General features: G+C 34.3%; 4 protein-coding genes across 9 annotated transcripts; 3 read left to right on the forward strand and 1 right to left on the reverse strand.

Annotated features, from left to right (window-relative positions):
* Positions 1-596: 596 nt before the first annotated feature.
* Positions 597-3,757, forward strand: Mppe (Metallophosphoesterase). The gene is made up of 7 exons (XM_076422429.1): positions 597-1,000; positions 1,344-1,553; positions 1,778-1,940; positions 2,016-2,147; positions 2,221-2,355; positions 2,513-2,744; positions 2,825-3,757. Exons 1-7 carry the CDS (start codon positions 978-980, stop codon positions 2,995-2,997), a joined length of 1,068 nt encoding a protein of 355 aa, XP_076278544.1. The 5' UTR covers positions 597-977; the 3' UTR covers positions 2,998-3,757.
* Positions 3,758-3,938: 181 nt separating this feature from the next.
* Positions 3,939-5,959, forward strand: LOC143208225 (DNA polymerase beta). Its single transcript, XM_076422430.1, has 6 exons — positions 3,939-4,277; positions 4,430-4,629; positions 4,701-4,861; positions 4,977-5,271; positions 5,522-5,717; positions 5,820-5,959. Exons 1-6 carry the CDS (start codon positions 4,211-4,213, stop codon positions 5,912-5,914), a joined length of 1,014 nt encoding a protein of 337 aa, XP_076278545.1. The 5' UTR covers positions 3,939-4,210; the 3' UTR covers positions 5,915-5,959.
* Positions 5,960-5,993: 34 nt separating this feature from the next.
* Positions 5,994-10,044, reverse strand: LOC143208222 (heparan-alpha-glucosaminide N-acetyltransferase). 5 transcript variants are annotated; one of them, XM_076422423.1, is made up of 12 exons: positions 9,885-10,044; positions 8,837-9,083; positions 8,593-8,720; positions 8,414-8,520; positions 8,215-8,330; positions 8,055-8,152; positions 7,882-7,989; positions 7,550-7,802; positions 7,173-7,470; positions 6,826-6,950; positions 6,539-6,722; positions 5,994-6,461 (listed from the first exon to the last, which is right to left on the reverse strand). In XM_076422423.1, exons 2-12 carry the CDS (start codon positions 8,972-8,974, stop codon positions 6,283-6,285), a joined length of 1,734 nt encoding a protein of 577 aa, XP_076278538.1. In that variant the 5' UTR covers positions 8,975-9,083; positions 9,885-10,044; the 3' UTR covers positions 5,994-6,282. The 5 variants fall into 5 exon arrangements, with proteins under 5 accessions (XP_076278538.1, XP_076278540.1, XP_076278541.1 ...); XM_076422425.1 differs by lacking the exon at positions 9,885-10,044 and adding an exon at positions 9,608-9,781; XM_076422426.1 differs by lacking the exon at positions 9,885-10,044 and adding an exon at positions 9,583-9,781.
* Positions 10,045-10,061: 17 nt separating this feature from the next.
* Positions 10,062-13,220, forward strand: LOC143208223 (ubiquitin-like protein 7). Of its 2 annotated transcripts, none has more exons than XM_076422428.1 (4): positions 10,062-10,201; positions 11,308-11,513; positions 11,816-11,952; positions 12,023-13,220. In XM_076422428.1, the coding sequence occupies exons 1-4, from the start codon at positions 10,186-10,188 to the stop codon at positions 12,801-12,803; spliced, it is 1,140 nt and encodes a 379-aa protein (XP_076278543.1). In that variant the 5' UTR covers positions 10,062-10,185; the 3' UTR covers positions 12,804-13,220. The 2 variants fall into 2 exon arrangements, with proteins under 2 accessions (XP_076278543.1, XP_076278542.1); XM_076422427.1 differs by lacking the exon at positions 10,062-10,201 and adding an exon at positions 10,670-11,120.
* The last annotated feature ends 85 nt before the right edge of the window (positions 13,221-13,305 follow it).

Raw genomic sequence — 13,305 nt, forward strand, 5'->3', positions numbered from 1 at the left:
AATACAGATTACTGTATACAGATTGCGCATTGTACCTGATTGTACCGCATAGCCTTTGAAAATGCCTGGTTTACTTCTATAGCTCATTTGTGGGTGTAGGTTCTGTTTGGTTCTGTTCCATGCTAAAAGTGAATACGATTTATCTTTGTCTATAGTCTATAGAAAAATCCCGGACATGAGCATTCTCATATTTCGTACATAACACTTTAATATAAACAATTGTATTGCAAATATTTATGCTATGTATGTACATATGTAAAAAAACTGTTAATTATAATATTTGACGAAAATTGTATAACATATTATGTTTATTGAATATACTATATGTATCCTCCCAATTTATTCCTTTCATTTATTTGCGACATGAAATATTGGAATCGCCGATTATCAAATATTTGATAAATATACGTATCTGAATATATATATATATATATATATATATATATTCTTTGTGATATTTATGAATATTTCACATATAACTATATCATTTATATTTAAACTATATTAATCGTTATAAAGGCTATTTGGAACAATATTTTTCTCGCTTACATGCAGCTATATATTTAAAAAACTAAATTGTCGGCGTACATAATGCATTTCCATCTATAGTAAATTATGCAGCGCTTCACGAACGCAGATTTCTTTTCGAACTGTTTCGAACCGACCATGGTTCAAACAAAATCTTTGCGTAACTCCTTAATTTTTTGATAAGATATCAAACCTCGGTTTTATACATCACACCCTACTTGAAGCGTAATTCCTTCGAGACGTGCGAAAGTTTTACGAATATGGAATTTTAAGGGAGTGCACTTCTCTTAATCACGTAACCTCTGTATAGTTAATTAGATTATCATGTACCATAGGAAAATGAGTTCATGTCAAAGGTTTCTTACGCTTCGAACAATATAAATAGTGAATGATGCATTGATCTACTGAAATATTAACATTACTAATGATATCAGACGAGACTAAATGTCATGACTATGTTACGGCGAAACAGGTAAAGTTTATTTATTATGTAATGAGCATGATATATTCAACTATGTACATATAGTCTTTATAGTGTTTAGTTTCTACTAATGCTGAAAGGAAGTAATAGAAATGACAGACTCGTTTCCATTTCATTATTACATATTGACACTCTATTGTTATGTCAGTAAGAAATTGGTATAAAACAATTAAGAATTTCATTTCTTTATATTCTTTTTAGTGGTTTAATTTTAACCTCTTGGCTACACACAGTATGTAAATAAACATACCCATAGCAAAATGATTGTTCACAACAAACAAAATAATTTCCAACAGTTATTGTGCTTTTATTATCAATAAGTTTTGTTACATAGATTGAAGAACAGAGCGATCGCTGTTGGTCTTGTTGTATTGGTTACTGTTCTTTATAATGAGTTTCTAGTCTATGATATACAAAAGTTCAAGTGGTCCGTGCAAGAATGTTCGGAATGTGTGAAAGTGTTACTTGTTGCGGATCCCCAGATACTGGGCAGAAAAACAGAGGTTTATTTTGGTGCCTGGGTGGCACAATGGGATAGCGATAGGTATGAATAACAATTAATCTGTTAATTAGAGTGTTTCATGAGTCTTTGAAGATTGTTTCGTTACGCATCAATGAATCAATGTCGAAAATAGATTGAATTAATTTATATGGAATGTTGCAAAGACACGTGAAATGACTTGATAAATTTGTTGATAAAAGTCTTCACTCTTGACAACAAAATTTAGAAATTGACCTCGGTTTTGTTCCACAGTGTCTTATTTCCAGGTACTTAAAGAAGACGTTTTCAAAAGCATTGGATCATTCTCAACCGCATGTAGTTGTCTTTCTGGGAGATTTGATGGACGAAGGACACATTGCTAATGCAGAAGAATTTAGAGATTACAAGAGAAGATTAGATTCTATATTTGACATACCTGATCATATAATGGTAGAACGATAATCGTCATGTGTGTTTATTAACTGTTCCTGTTTCTATCATACTTAGGTGAATTTTACCTTTTAGAAAATCTACTTGCCTGGTGATAACGATATCGGAGGTGAAGAAGACTCGGTCTCATTTAATATGAACAACAGATTTAATTTTGCGTATACACAGTCTGACACCTTAGTTTACAAGTCGGTAACATTTTTCAAGGTAATGTCAAAAGCATTATTATGAAATGTTTTAGTTTGTATCAAGAAATTGTAATGTTTATCATCTCCACTAGGTAAATAGATTGACGCATACAATGCCGGAAGCTCCGAAAGATGCCTTTCTTAATGATTACGCTGAAAGAAATACAACAAATATCGTGCTCAGTCATATGCCTTTACTGTTTATGCCTGGTGCTTTCGTGCAAAATGTATGTATTACGTATCCACAAAATTTTTATTTCATTTATTTCATTTTGCCCGAAAATGTCGATTCGGAATGGATCAAAAACTTTATTCGGAATTCTCGAATATATGGGGATTTTTGCACACTTCTAATTTTTATTAACAGTTACGTTTGGTTAATAGGTGCTGAAAGAATTGTCTCCTCAAATTATATTTACCGCACACGAGCATAAAGCCATGCATATCAGTTTAGATACAGCCACAGACCAATTGAGTGAGATTTGGATTTTACCTCCTAACGAATCACCCTTGTATCAATTAAGAATGGATGTAGGGGACATTCACGAAGTGGAAATGCCTACCTGTTCGTACAGAATGGGTACACCTCATATAGGATATGGCTTAGCCTATATTGGTAAAGAAAAATAATGATTTTATGTCAAAGTATTGGATTTACATATTTTCGAAAAGCTAATCCTGTCCCTTTATTTTTAGATACTCAAGAGAAGACTGTAGAATTTACTATTTTATGGCTACCAGGAAGATTTCCACAATTGTGGATTTATATTTACGTTGGAGTATTCGTTCTAATATTCAGTATTTTCTTTTATATATCCAGTTGCTGCTTAAAGAATCATGCCGGTTATACTCGCATGTCGTCGATTTAATCTACCACATAATTATATACAATTCAAGCCCGTTACTTAATATCAATGATAACTTGACATTAGAACTGAGGTACAAAGATCCGTCCAATAAATGTGATTCTGCTACCATCTGTGTCAAGTTTCAAAATCAACATTGCGATGATCACTTTAAGATCCAATGTTTGAAGAGGAAGAGAATTACTAGCTAATGTGGCTGAACATACTTAGAAAATGTTCCTAAATCAACATTGCGATGATCACTTTAAGATCCAATGTTTGAAAAGGAAGAAAATTACTAGCTAATGTGGCTGAACATACTTAGAAAATGTTCCTAAATTATCATGGTTAACATTTGAACATTAATGCTCGTTTATAATGAGCCCATTCACGTTTTACATTAAACATCGAGTCTGATGTATTCTTACTCTTATTAGAAATTCATTGACACGAAAAACGATGCCAAAACTTATTTATTCGTAGTATGTGCAAGTATTAAATATGAAACTTATAAAGATCAAATAGGATTTCCATAAGGGACATCGTGTTTTTGTTTTTGTGAATTGTATTTTGTGGAATAGTGTATGACAGTAGATATAAAACTAACATGACAAAGAAACAACTATGTTTCACTCTATTTACTTAAATGGAACGAGACTATAATGACTTTAAAGTATAGTGACAAATTGTTGAGCAAGGATTCCTTTTAGAAGAGAGAATTTATATTTGTGTGTAAGACTGTATATATCTGTTTCTTCGAAATAAATATAAAGCGTTGAAGTTTGGTTTCACTTCATTATTATCCTCGAATTTCTACGGATTCTACGAATAAAACAGATTCTACGAATAAAATAGGTATTTATTTCTTTTATTCATAACTGCTATGCAGGTGGAACTGTACTAATCAATATGCAGCAATACGTATTTAAGAATGACACCATCATTCACTTTGAATTAGGAGGTTAGGACAGGTTAGGAGCACAGTGAATGCAGTGAATCGACCATCGACCAACTGGCGCCCACTATAATTCGTTGAATTTTTGCTTGTATTTATATGTATCAGAGAGTAAATATATGTATACATGCATGATCGTGGTGTCAAATTTAAGAAACAATCCAGCAGGCTAGAAACAACTCATGAGAAAAATTAACTGGTGAAGATCAATACTGATCAATACCTATTCGGAATTACGAAGCCACTGCACAATTGTATCACGTACACGCACGTACACGTGCGATGGGAAAACGAAAGGCAACTGACAATGCAGGAAACCCAAATCAGGATCTATGTGATTTTTTAATGGGTAATTTATCGTCGCATTATTTATTATCACCATTACGGATTTTAGAATTACCTTTACGAAACGTAACGGGTTTTAATATTATTTTGGAGTCGTCGGAACGATCGTAACCGTGATCGTCACGCATGATACAATTATTTTTACTGAAATTACAGAGTTGGCAAATTACGAGCGGAATGTCAGCAAAAATATTTACAAATACAATGCTTATCGAAAAGCGGCGGGCACTTTGAGTGGTTTGCCTGAAAGAGTAGCTAGCGGAGATGCAGCAAAGAAATTGCCGGGAATTGGTGAAAAAATTGCGAAAAAGATAGACGAGTTTCTTAGTACAGGAAAGTTACGGAAATTAGAAGATGTACATATATTAATTCATTTGTTCAATAATGCACTGCTGTATATGAATTCCTAAGCTTCATGTTTCCTTAGATTAATAAAGATGAAAACAATGTTGCGATTAATTTGTTGACAAGAGTGTCTGGTATTGGGCCTGCAAAAGCAAAGGAATTGGTTGACGATGGGATAAAAAACATAGATGATTTAAAGAAGCACCTGAGTAAACTCAATCATCATCAAAAAATTGGACTGAAGTAAGGCAATAGAAAATAAAGCAATTATAAACCATTATTTGCAAGATTAAATTCTTAGACCATATATATGGTCCAAGATTAAATTTATCATTTTGATAGTCGTTTCTTTTTTCAGATTTTTTGAAGACTTTGAGAAAAGAATTCCTAGAGAAGAGATAGAGCAGAGTGAACAGATCATGAAAGATGCTATCAGAAAGTTGAATGATGAGTATATTGTAACAGTTTGTGGCAGTTACAGACGTGGTAGAGAGGAAAGTGGAGACATTGATGTTCTGATAACACATCCAACATACTCTTCCACAGAGAAAGATTCTAAGAAAAAAGTTTCACTCCTAAAAGATGTTGTTGAATGCCTTGAGAAAAATAAATTTATCACTGATACAATATCTCTTGGAGCAACAAAATTTATGGTGTGTTAATCATCTCCAGGACATTGATATTTCTCTTTTAAATATATCAAGTCTTTTCTTATTTAATTCAATTTTTGTTATCGTACTATGGTTTGTTTTGCCAAAGAAGAGACCCAAGAGTCACAGATGTTTATAACAGTGTTAACTTCAGTTGATTACATGTTATGAAACTAAAGTGGAGCACATTTTACGTCTCTTTTTACAAAAGAGAATAATATTATAACAACTAATCATAAGCTTTACTGTGTAGGGCGTCTGTAAAATTCCAGACGATCGCAGAAAACCTTATAGAAGACTTGACATCAGGCTGGCACCTTATGATCAATATTATTGTGCTGTCCTTTATTTCACTGGAAGCGATCTTTTTAATAAAAATATGAGAGCTCATGCTTTAGGAAAGAAGTATACTTTAAATGAATATACATTAAGACGTCTCACTACCGAAGGTGAGCAAAAAAAGAGAGAGTAGTATAACAATTTTTTAAATCTAGTACCGACAATATTTTCAGCGATTTAAATATAGCATTAACAGATTTAACTCACCATAGGATTGCCAGGAGAAGCAGAGAAAATAACATCGGAGAAAGATGTTTTCCGTATTCTGGGATTGCCATACAAAGAACCAAAAGATAGAGATGCTTAAATGAAAAGATCTGACCCGTTCGTCTACATTTTTCTACTAGTAGATTGTCTTTCGTTATGGAAATGTATTAATCAATGAATACATTTACGTTGTCTTTATTTATAAAAATAAAATACATCATTTTAAATAATCATCAAAGGTAAAATGATTATCCGCATATTTATTTTTGGTTAACCAATATGTTAACAGTTGTTCAACGCACCGGTTTCGTTCTGTTCGCAACACTGTTCCGTGCTTGTGATTACAAAACTCAGTACTTGTTTCTTACTCAAATGTTAATTATGTAAAAGTAACAAAAGTATCGTGTTTCCGTCGCGATACGTGGGCAGTCGTAAATCTATAATACCATCCTGATGGGAGTATGCTTTTTATACAGTTATAATAATGTCCTTCCGATATAGTAAGTAAGAGATTATCGTCCACAATATTGTTGTCCATAAATTCATAGCCAAAAATGGCCCGTGCGAGTGTGAAGACAAGTGCCACCACCACGGGAACAACTTTCTCGTTAACAGGTGACCCACGTAAAGGAAAATGGGATTCGCACCTGAAATAAGTATACCGCGTTGATATTTAATCGTGTCTATTCATCTACTTTTCGGTAGCATCATTTCGAACACTTACCAGCGTAGGTAAACGGAGCTCCGGTCCAGAATTGTCTGTAATCGATAAGAAAATACAAAAACGCGAATAACAAGAAAGCGAAACTGGAAGTAGACAAAACGAAGGACAAGCTCATCATCTTTTTGCTAATTGGAATAACACCTCCCTGCCTCTCAAAATTACAGAGAATTCCAGCGATGATGCCCTGAAAAGAATTATTTATACCACAGTGTCTGAAATTCATTCGAAGCCAACAGTTTGGAAACTGATTTCTGATTCCGTTCCCAAGTTATTTGAGATTTGCTTACCGTGACCACTGCCCATAACAACCATCTAACAATTCGGAAATTGTATTGGTAGAAGAATAGTAGAATCTTGCCAGCATGAACGCCCAAATAGACAATCAATATAGCTGATACAGTATTCATTAATCCTGCAATTAATAAATCGTAACTATTAACATTCAACCGTTTTTCTTTTACGTTTAACACGTTGAACACCATAGAGGTCTTTGTTATTATTTGCACCAATAATTGCATATTTTACTGATATACAGTGCATTCATTAATAATTCCACAACTTCATGGTACACAACAAGTGATTTAATAATCACTTGCGGCATTCAACGTGTTACAATACTATTTGACTATCATACCTTCGGGATCGTAAGGTAAAATAGTGCCATAGACAGGATCTGATGTCTTAGAGTACATATGACTTCCAAAGATTGATCTGTCTATGTGACCAGCTGCGCCTGCGGTACAGTTCATATACTGTCCACGATGATCCAATTCACCACCAGGTCCAAAATAACCCTTTGGACAGTTTGGTACAGGCAGTAAGAAAGTGATGAGAGTGTGAGTGACAACGATGACTCCCATAAATAGCCACTGAGGCCAACTGTCTAATATGTCGTGAAACGACGCAAATCGACCAAACTGGAGCAAGGTATCCTAACAAGTAATTTATATAGATATTCATTGTTCAGGCAGAAAGATTCTACAGTTCGAGAATAATAAATGATATGCTAACCTGAGAATATGGTTTCATAAAGATTATTTCTAGGGTGGCGCACACGAAATACGAAATAGCCAGTAATTGAAGGACTCCGGGAAAACGAAGCTCGCTCAAGGATTTACTATATATGGAGTTTATCATTAACCCAAGAAGTATTAATATCACTGCCCGTAGAAGACAACGTAAAGTTATTTTTACACGCGAAGTTGTAATACGAAGTTCTGCACGCTTCGATATCGCTATCGTTAAACCCATGGTCCACGCGAACCTGTGTATTTATTGTCGAGTTCATCACACAGAACCAGTTGGATAATATAATTTGAAGTTAACAGCTGACTGTAACTTACCAAGGAAGTACCAAGTCTGCTATGGTCAATCCAAACCATGCACTGTGATTAAACCAGACATACTGACCTCCACCATTGTTGACGAATATCATCAATAGTACAGCAATTCTACAACAAAACAGTTGACATTATAAATGAAAGAAAGGATCAGGTAGGATTTATGCAAGAATTACCCTCTAAACGTATCCACGGACTGTATTCTAGTACTGGATCTTGTGGTTCTGACTGCTGGAATTGTTGCACTTTCTGTCTCTTGAAGTCTATCCAAATCCTGAAATACGATCGAATAGACGATAAACGAATATGTTAACAACAATTTATCCAGTTACTTACACTTATGCTACGTGCATTATCAGACGACAATTTAACTTTTATCACTCGTATAATGACCTTAGACATTGACCAAGCAATCATAACTAGAATATATATCATAAATGCTGCAATGATAGCTGAAAAAAAAACAATTAATCGCGAGTTAATGAATACTCGTTAGTTTATTATGTTTATTACATTATTATCAAACATAACTTACGAAGATAATTCTTTGTTGGTTCACGTATGACATAAATGTCGGAACATGAGTGCTCGGCTGATATATTCCATCCATAACTACCATGCTCTTCAAAGTTATATGTTGTACTGAAATGACGTTATTAATGAATGTGTTGTACAAGATTGTTGTCAAAGGATTAAACAATTACAGATACTAACTGGCAATACTCTAAGTATCTGGATCCTGATCCTTGAACTCTATAATATATATGTAAAGGGTGCTTTGTGCTTACTATTAAACTCGTATTTCTTTCCGGTGGTAATGAAGCTTGTAGTTTACCAACACCCTAGAAACAATTTTTAATCTATGAGTCTGCAATTGGCATATTTTAATTAGAGAGTGCCAGCAATGCGCATTGCACTCCCAATGCAAGGTGGGGAATGTAGCTTAGTAGATGCTTACCCAATAAGCTTCCCATGCCACTGAATAAAAAGAAACTGTAGCATTGTACAAATTTAAAATGCTAAAGCATGCTTCGTCTACGTCGAGTGGCTTACTGGAACCAGGGCATTCGTATGAATTTCCACTTATCACATCCATCTTGCGGACCTCTTGGGCATGCGAAACTTCTGCTTATATCCAACTGTCAAGCAGTATTTTCACAGACATTAGCTTCATTCGACCCATGAGACACGGGATGGTAACATCTCTGAAATCAAATGAGCATGTGAAATCCTAGTGAATGGACAGAAATCGTAGTCGTCACTTTTCTTATCATTGATGTTGTTGACACAATATTTCCATGAAACGATAGGACAGCGTAATTTTATCTGTCATTGACATTCACCTGATTACCGGGCACGAATTACGAATGTATGTAAATACTTAACAACGAGATGGATCGATTGATACGCGTGTAATCGTGAAAAACAAAACGAGAGGCAGACAGTTGTAAACGCAATGATCTCGGCGAGCGTGGTTGTCACTAATTACGAGAAAATCGACGTTAGTATGCGTCACTCGGTGAATTGCGTAATTGAAATGCACTGCAAACAAAAGGCTACCCTTATCAAACATTACACTGCTGTCCAATATGTCTCTCGTAAAAAGGAAAAACGTTGTACATAGCGGTACTTCTCCTGCTTTCGATACTATAAATAGATAGAACAATACAGGAACGCGAAATACTGAATGCGTAGTTGACATACGAATCCATCGACAACCAAACATTACCGGACACTTCTGATTCACCGACAAGTTCGAACAAAACAACTTCGGTCCTGTTATCCGTGTAACTTCCTATTTATACAATGTTGCACGAAGAGCAATGTCTTGCGTTTCACGATAAAATAGCGACATGCAACAGGACGCAGGCTCTGTAACTGTAACGAAGAACAGTGCGAACTGGTGCGAACGAAACTGTGAAAATGTCTTGTGACGTCATCGAAATCTTTGTTTGTGACCTTGGAGGTTCTTGGAGATTCAAGATTCAACACTTCTAGATTTTTACCTTATTTTTTCTATATAGAGGGGATAGAAGAACAAGGTAAAATGAAATACACTAACGCAGAAAAGTTGGCAAAAGAGAAGAGGATAATTAGGGCTGGGATTATTAGAGACTAAGAGGGCTAGCAACTAGCAAGGATTACTAAGGACTGCTGCAGACATGGCTGGACATGGCTGCAGATGCAGATCACCAAAGACTATGTACCAGGAACTAAAAGGATCAAGGATCGCCAGGAACAGCAAAGGAGCCAATAGAAATCCTTCTTATATAAATTCCCGGGAATTCAATTGAACTCGGCGCTTCGATGCTTCGTGTTCGAGGTGGACTGATAATTTTTAGATACTCAGCTCCACTTATACGCGTATATATATTTACTAGTACGCATGATCATGGATCAATAGCGCATCAATCTTGATAAGAGCTACAAACAAAACACACTTCTCTATACATATATATATATACTCTACACTCATACATTTTCTTTCTGTTCCAACACTACCTTTATAAAGAAAACGGACTATGAAAATATCACTGATTTATAGAACAGTGGAAAATATATTTTAAAGATCTCAATGTCTATTTACATCATCTTTATTCCACTTCATTGCTGTGACATCGATCAGAACTGGCAATCGAATCGAAGGCTGTCGAGATATCATTAATCGATTAAAAACACTTTTAGACTGCTTTTGAAATTGTTTATTTTCTTTTTATTTAAAAGAAATCAAGATGTATACATATATATATATATATATATACATGAGTCAGGATTCATAACAGCATTTCCATTTAGAGAACTGTAGTTTTACGCTACGACTATAATTCTATTCAAATTATATTTTTGAAAAATATATTAATTATAAAAATAATAAAGTAATGTTATCTAATAATTTACATTTTTTACCACGGTCAGTTATACAAATAGTAATGCATAATTAAATACGCGAATAAAAAGTAGAAAACGATGGAAGGCAGGAAGTGGAAGTGCAACAAGTTTAGTTGCATAGCCTGTATCTGCTTTGTAGTGAAATTGATTGTATCGATTGACAAGTTCGTTTGATAATATTTCAAAATATTATCATTTATTGACAATAATGTCCTCGGAAATAATTTTGGGATTACGTTTAGACCCACATGCCTTAACCACAATTAAGTTAAACAATATTAATTTCAAAAGTAAAGTCAAATTCTTGAAATCGGAGACAGCTAGGAGAGTTAACCTAACAAAAGATTTGTTTGGTAAGATGACAGTTGAGTTTTGGCTCTTTGTGATTTATTAAAGTTTTTCAGATATTTGAATATAACCGTTACTATATAATAATATAAAATTGCTGCATTCTTTGAATATAATATTAAATGCAGTTTAAGGAAAACAATCTTTAAAAAGTATGGTTCTAAATAAATTTTCTGTTTCTTTGTTTCTTAGAATTGACTTACTGTGGGAGCATTCTTGAAGACGAGGTCACACTAGAATCATATGGATTAAAAAATGGTTCTATGGTGCATGTGCTAAAAAAAGAAGAACCAGAAACCCCGGCAGTACCTAGATATATTTCCGAAGATAGCATTTTAGACCTTGCATCTGCATTCAAGTCATTTAGAGAGGACCCTGCTCTTAGAAGTGCTTTACATGTAATTATTATATTGGGTTGGAACGAAAGTTTGTAGCATTTGTAAATTAAAATTGAAAGCTAAAATTCAGATATTTATTCATAGATTTATTCAATAACATATCTTTCATTCTGTTCTATTACTTTTTGCCATTTTCGAGGTAACTTCTCGTGTTATTGAATAAACATACGAATAAATACCTTAATTTTATCTTCGATCCTTAATTTGAAAACGCTAAGAACTTTCTTTCCAACCCATTGCATTGTAATACCATAGTCTTACAATATACAAAATATAACATTATATGTATTTATTAATTGTAGCGATTAGGTCAAAGACAAGATGTAATAGCTAACATTATTTCATCTTCTCCTGGTTTACACGAGGATGCTGCAGCAATAGCCATTTTCCAAGATCCTGATTTAATGGCACAGTTTACAGATGTAGATACAGTCCGAAGGCAGGTTCTACTTTATTTTCTTACATATATTATAATAAATTTGAAATTAATATATTGTTTGTATATGTAGATTTGCAAAAGCACATCCAGTGTTAGTGGAAGCAGCACAAAATATAGCTGCAGCTATTCATGAAGAGGCACGCAATAATGCAACTGCAGCTATACAAGAAGAGGCACGCAACAATGCAACTGCAGCTACTCATGAACAGGCTCACAATAATGCAACTTCAGCTATCCATGAAGTGACACACAACAATGCAACTGCACTTATTCATGCAGCAGCACACAACAATACAACTGCAATTATTCGTGAAGCAATGCATAACAATGCAACTGCTGCATCTAACAATTCTGTGTCCAACACACAACCAACTGCATACTCTTATAACTTGGACAATTTGAGTGACGATGAAGAAATGGCAGGTGATTCTTCTCAGTCTTCAGATTCTACGCAACCATCAAATCTGTCCAACAATCCATCAAATACTACAATAACTGCTGCACAACTCGCAGCTGCAGTTTCCAGAGCAAGAACTAGAAGTTTTCCTCTCTCCAACACACCTTCTTCAACCTCAGGTGGAAGTACAAATTCCGGTGTGATAACCACTGAAATGTTCAATCAGGCTATGCAACAGGCTTCCGTAGCAACCACAGGTTTAATTACTGACCCTATACTGCCACCAATTTTACCACCTGTGCTGCCACAGTTCACAGACTTGCAACGACAATTAGCACAGATGCATGAAATAGGATTGCAAGACGATACAATAAATATTCAGGCATTGCAATTTACAAACGGTGATGTTCAGGCTGCTATCGAGTTGGTGTTCAGTGGTTTCAGTAATAATTAGGTTCATTGCAGTACCGTTTCTATATGATGAAACGATTATGATTGTGCAGTTTAATGATTCACTTTTACAAATTAAGATAAGTTGTGTGACTTCATTATTAATACATTATCTATCGGAGATTATATAATACTTTTTAGAAATCTATGTTACATAGTTAATAAATTTCGTTCGTCTGTTATCAATAGTTAAACATTGAAGTAAATGTAGACAAAAAACTGATTGAGAGAAAAAATTTCTAAACAATTGTAGCTGCAAAGAAAATAATGTATCAAGGGGTTAACAGGCTTCCGGTAGGTAATGTGTTAATTCTACAGTAATTCATATATTTCTTTAAATTGAAAGGGTCATTGAAAGCTGCCGATATACGTTTCATAATATTACAGATTACATGTATTTAATAAAAATTGTTGATGTACATATTGTAGTTTGTCTACATTAAAATAAATTAATGATTAACAAAGAATCTTTGCATGTCCCTTTTTAGTAGCACACAGATAATTTA

The sequence above is a fragment of the Lasioglossum baleicum genome, chromosome 4, assembly GCF_051020765.1.
Source record: "Lasioglossum baleicum chromosome 4, iyLasBale1, whole genome shotgun sequence".
In the NCBI taxonomy this organism is placed as follows: Eukaryota; Metazoa; Arthropoda; class Insecta; order Hymenoptera; family Halictidae; genus Lasioglossum; species Lasioglossum baleicum.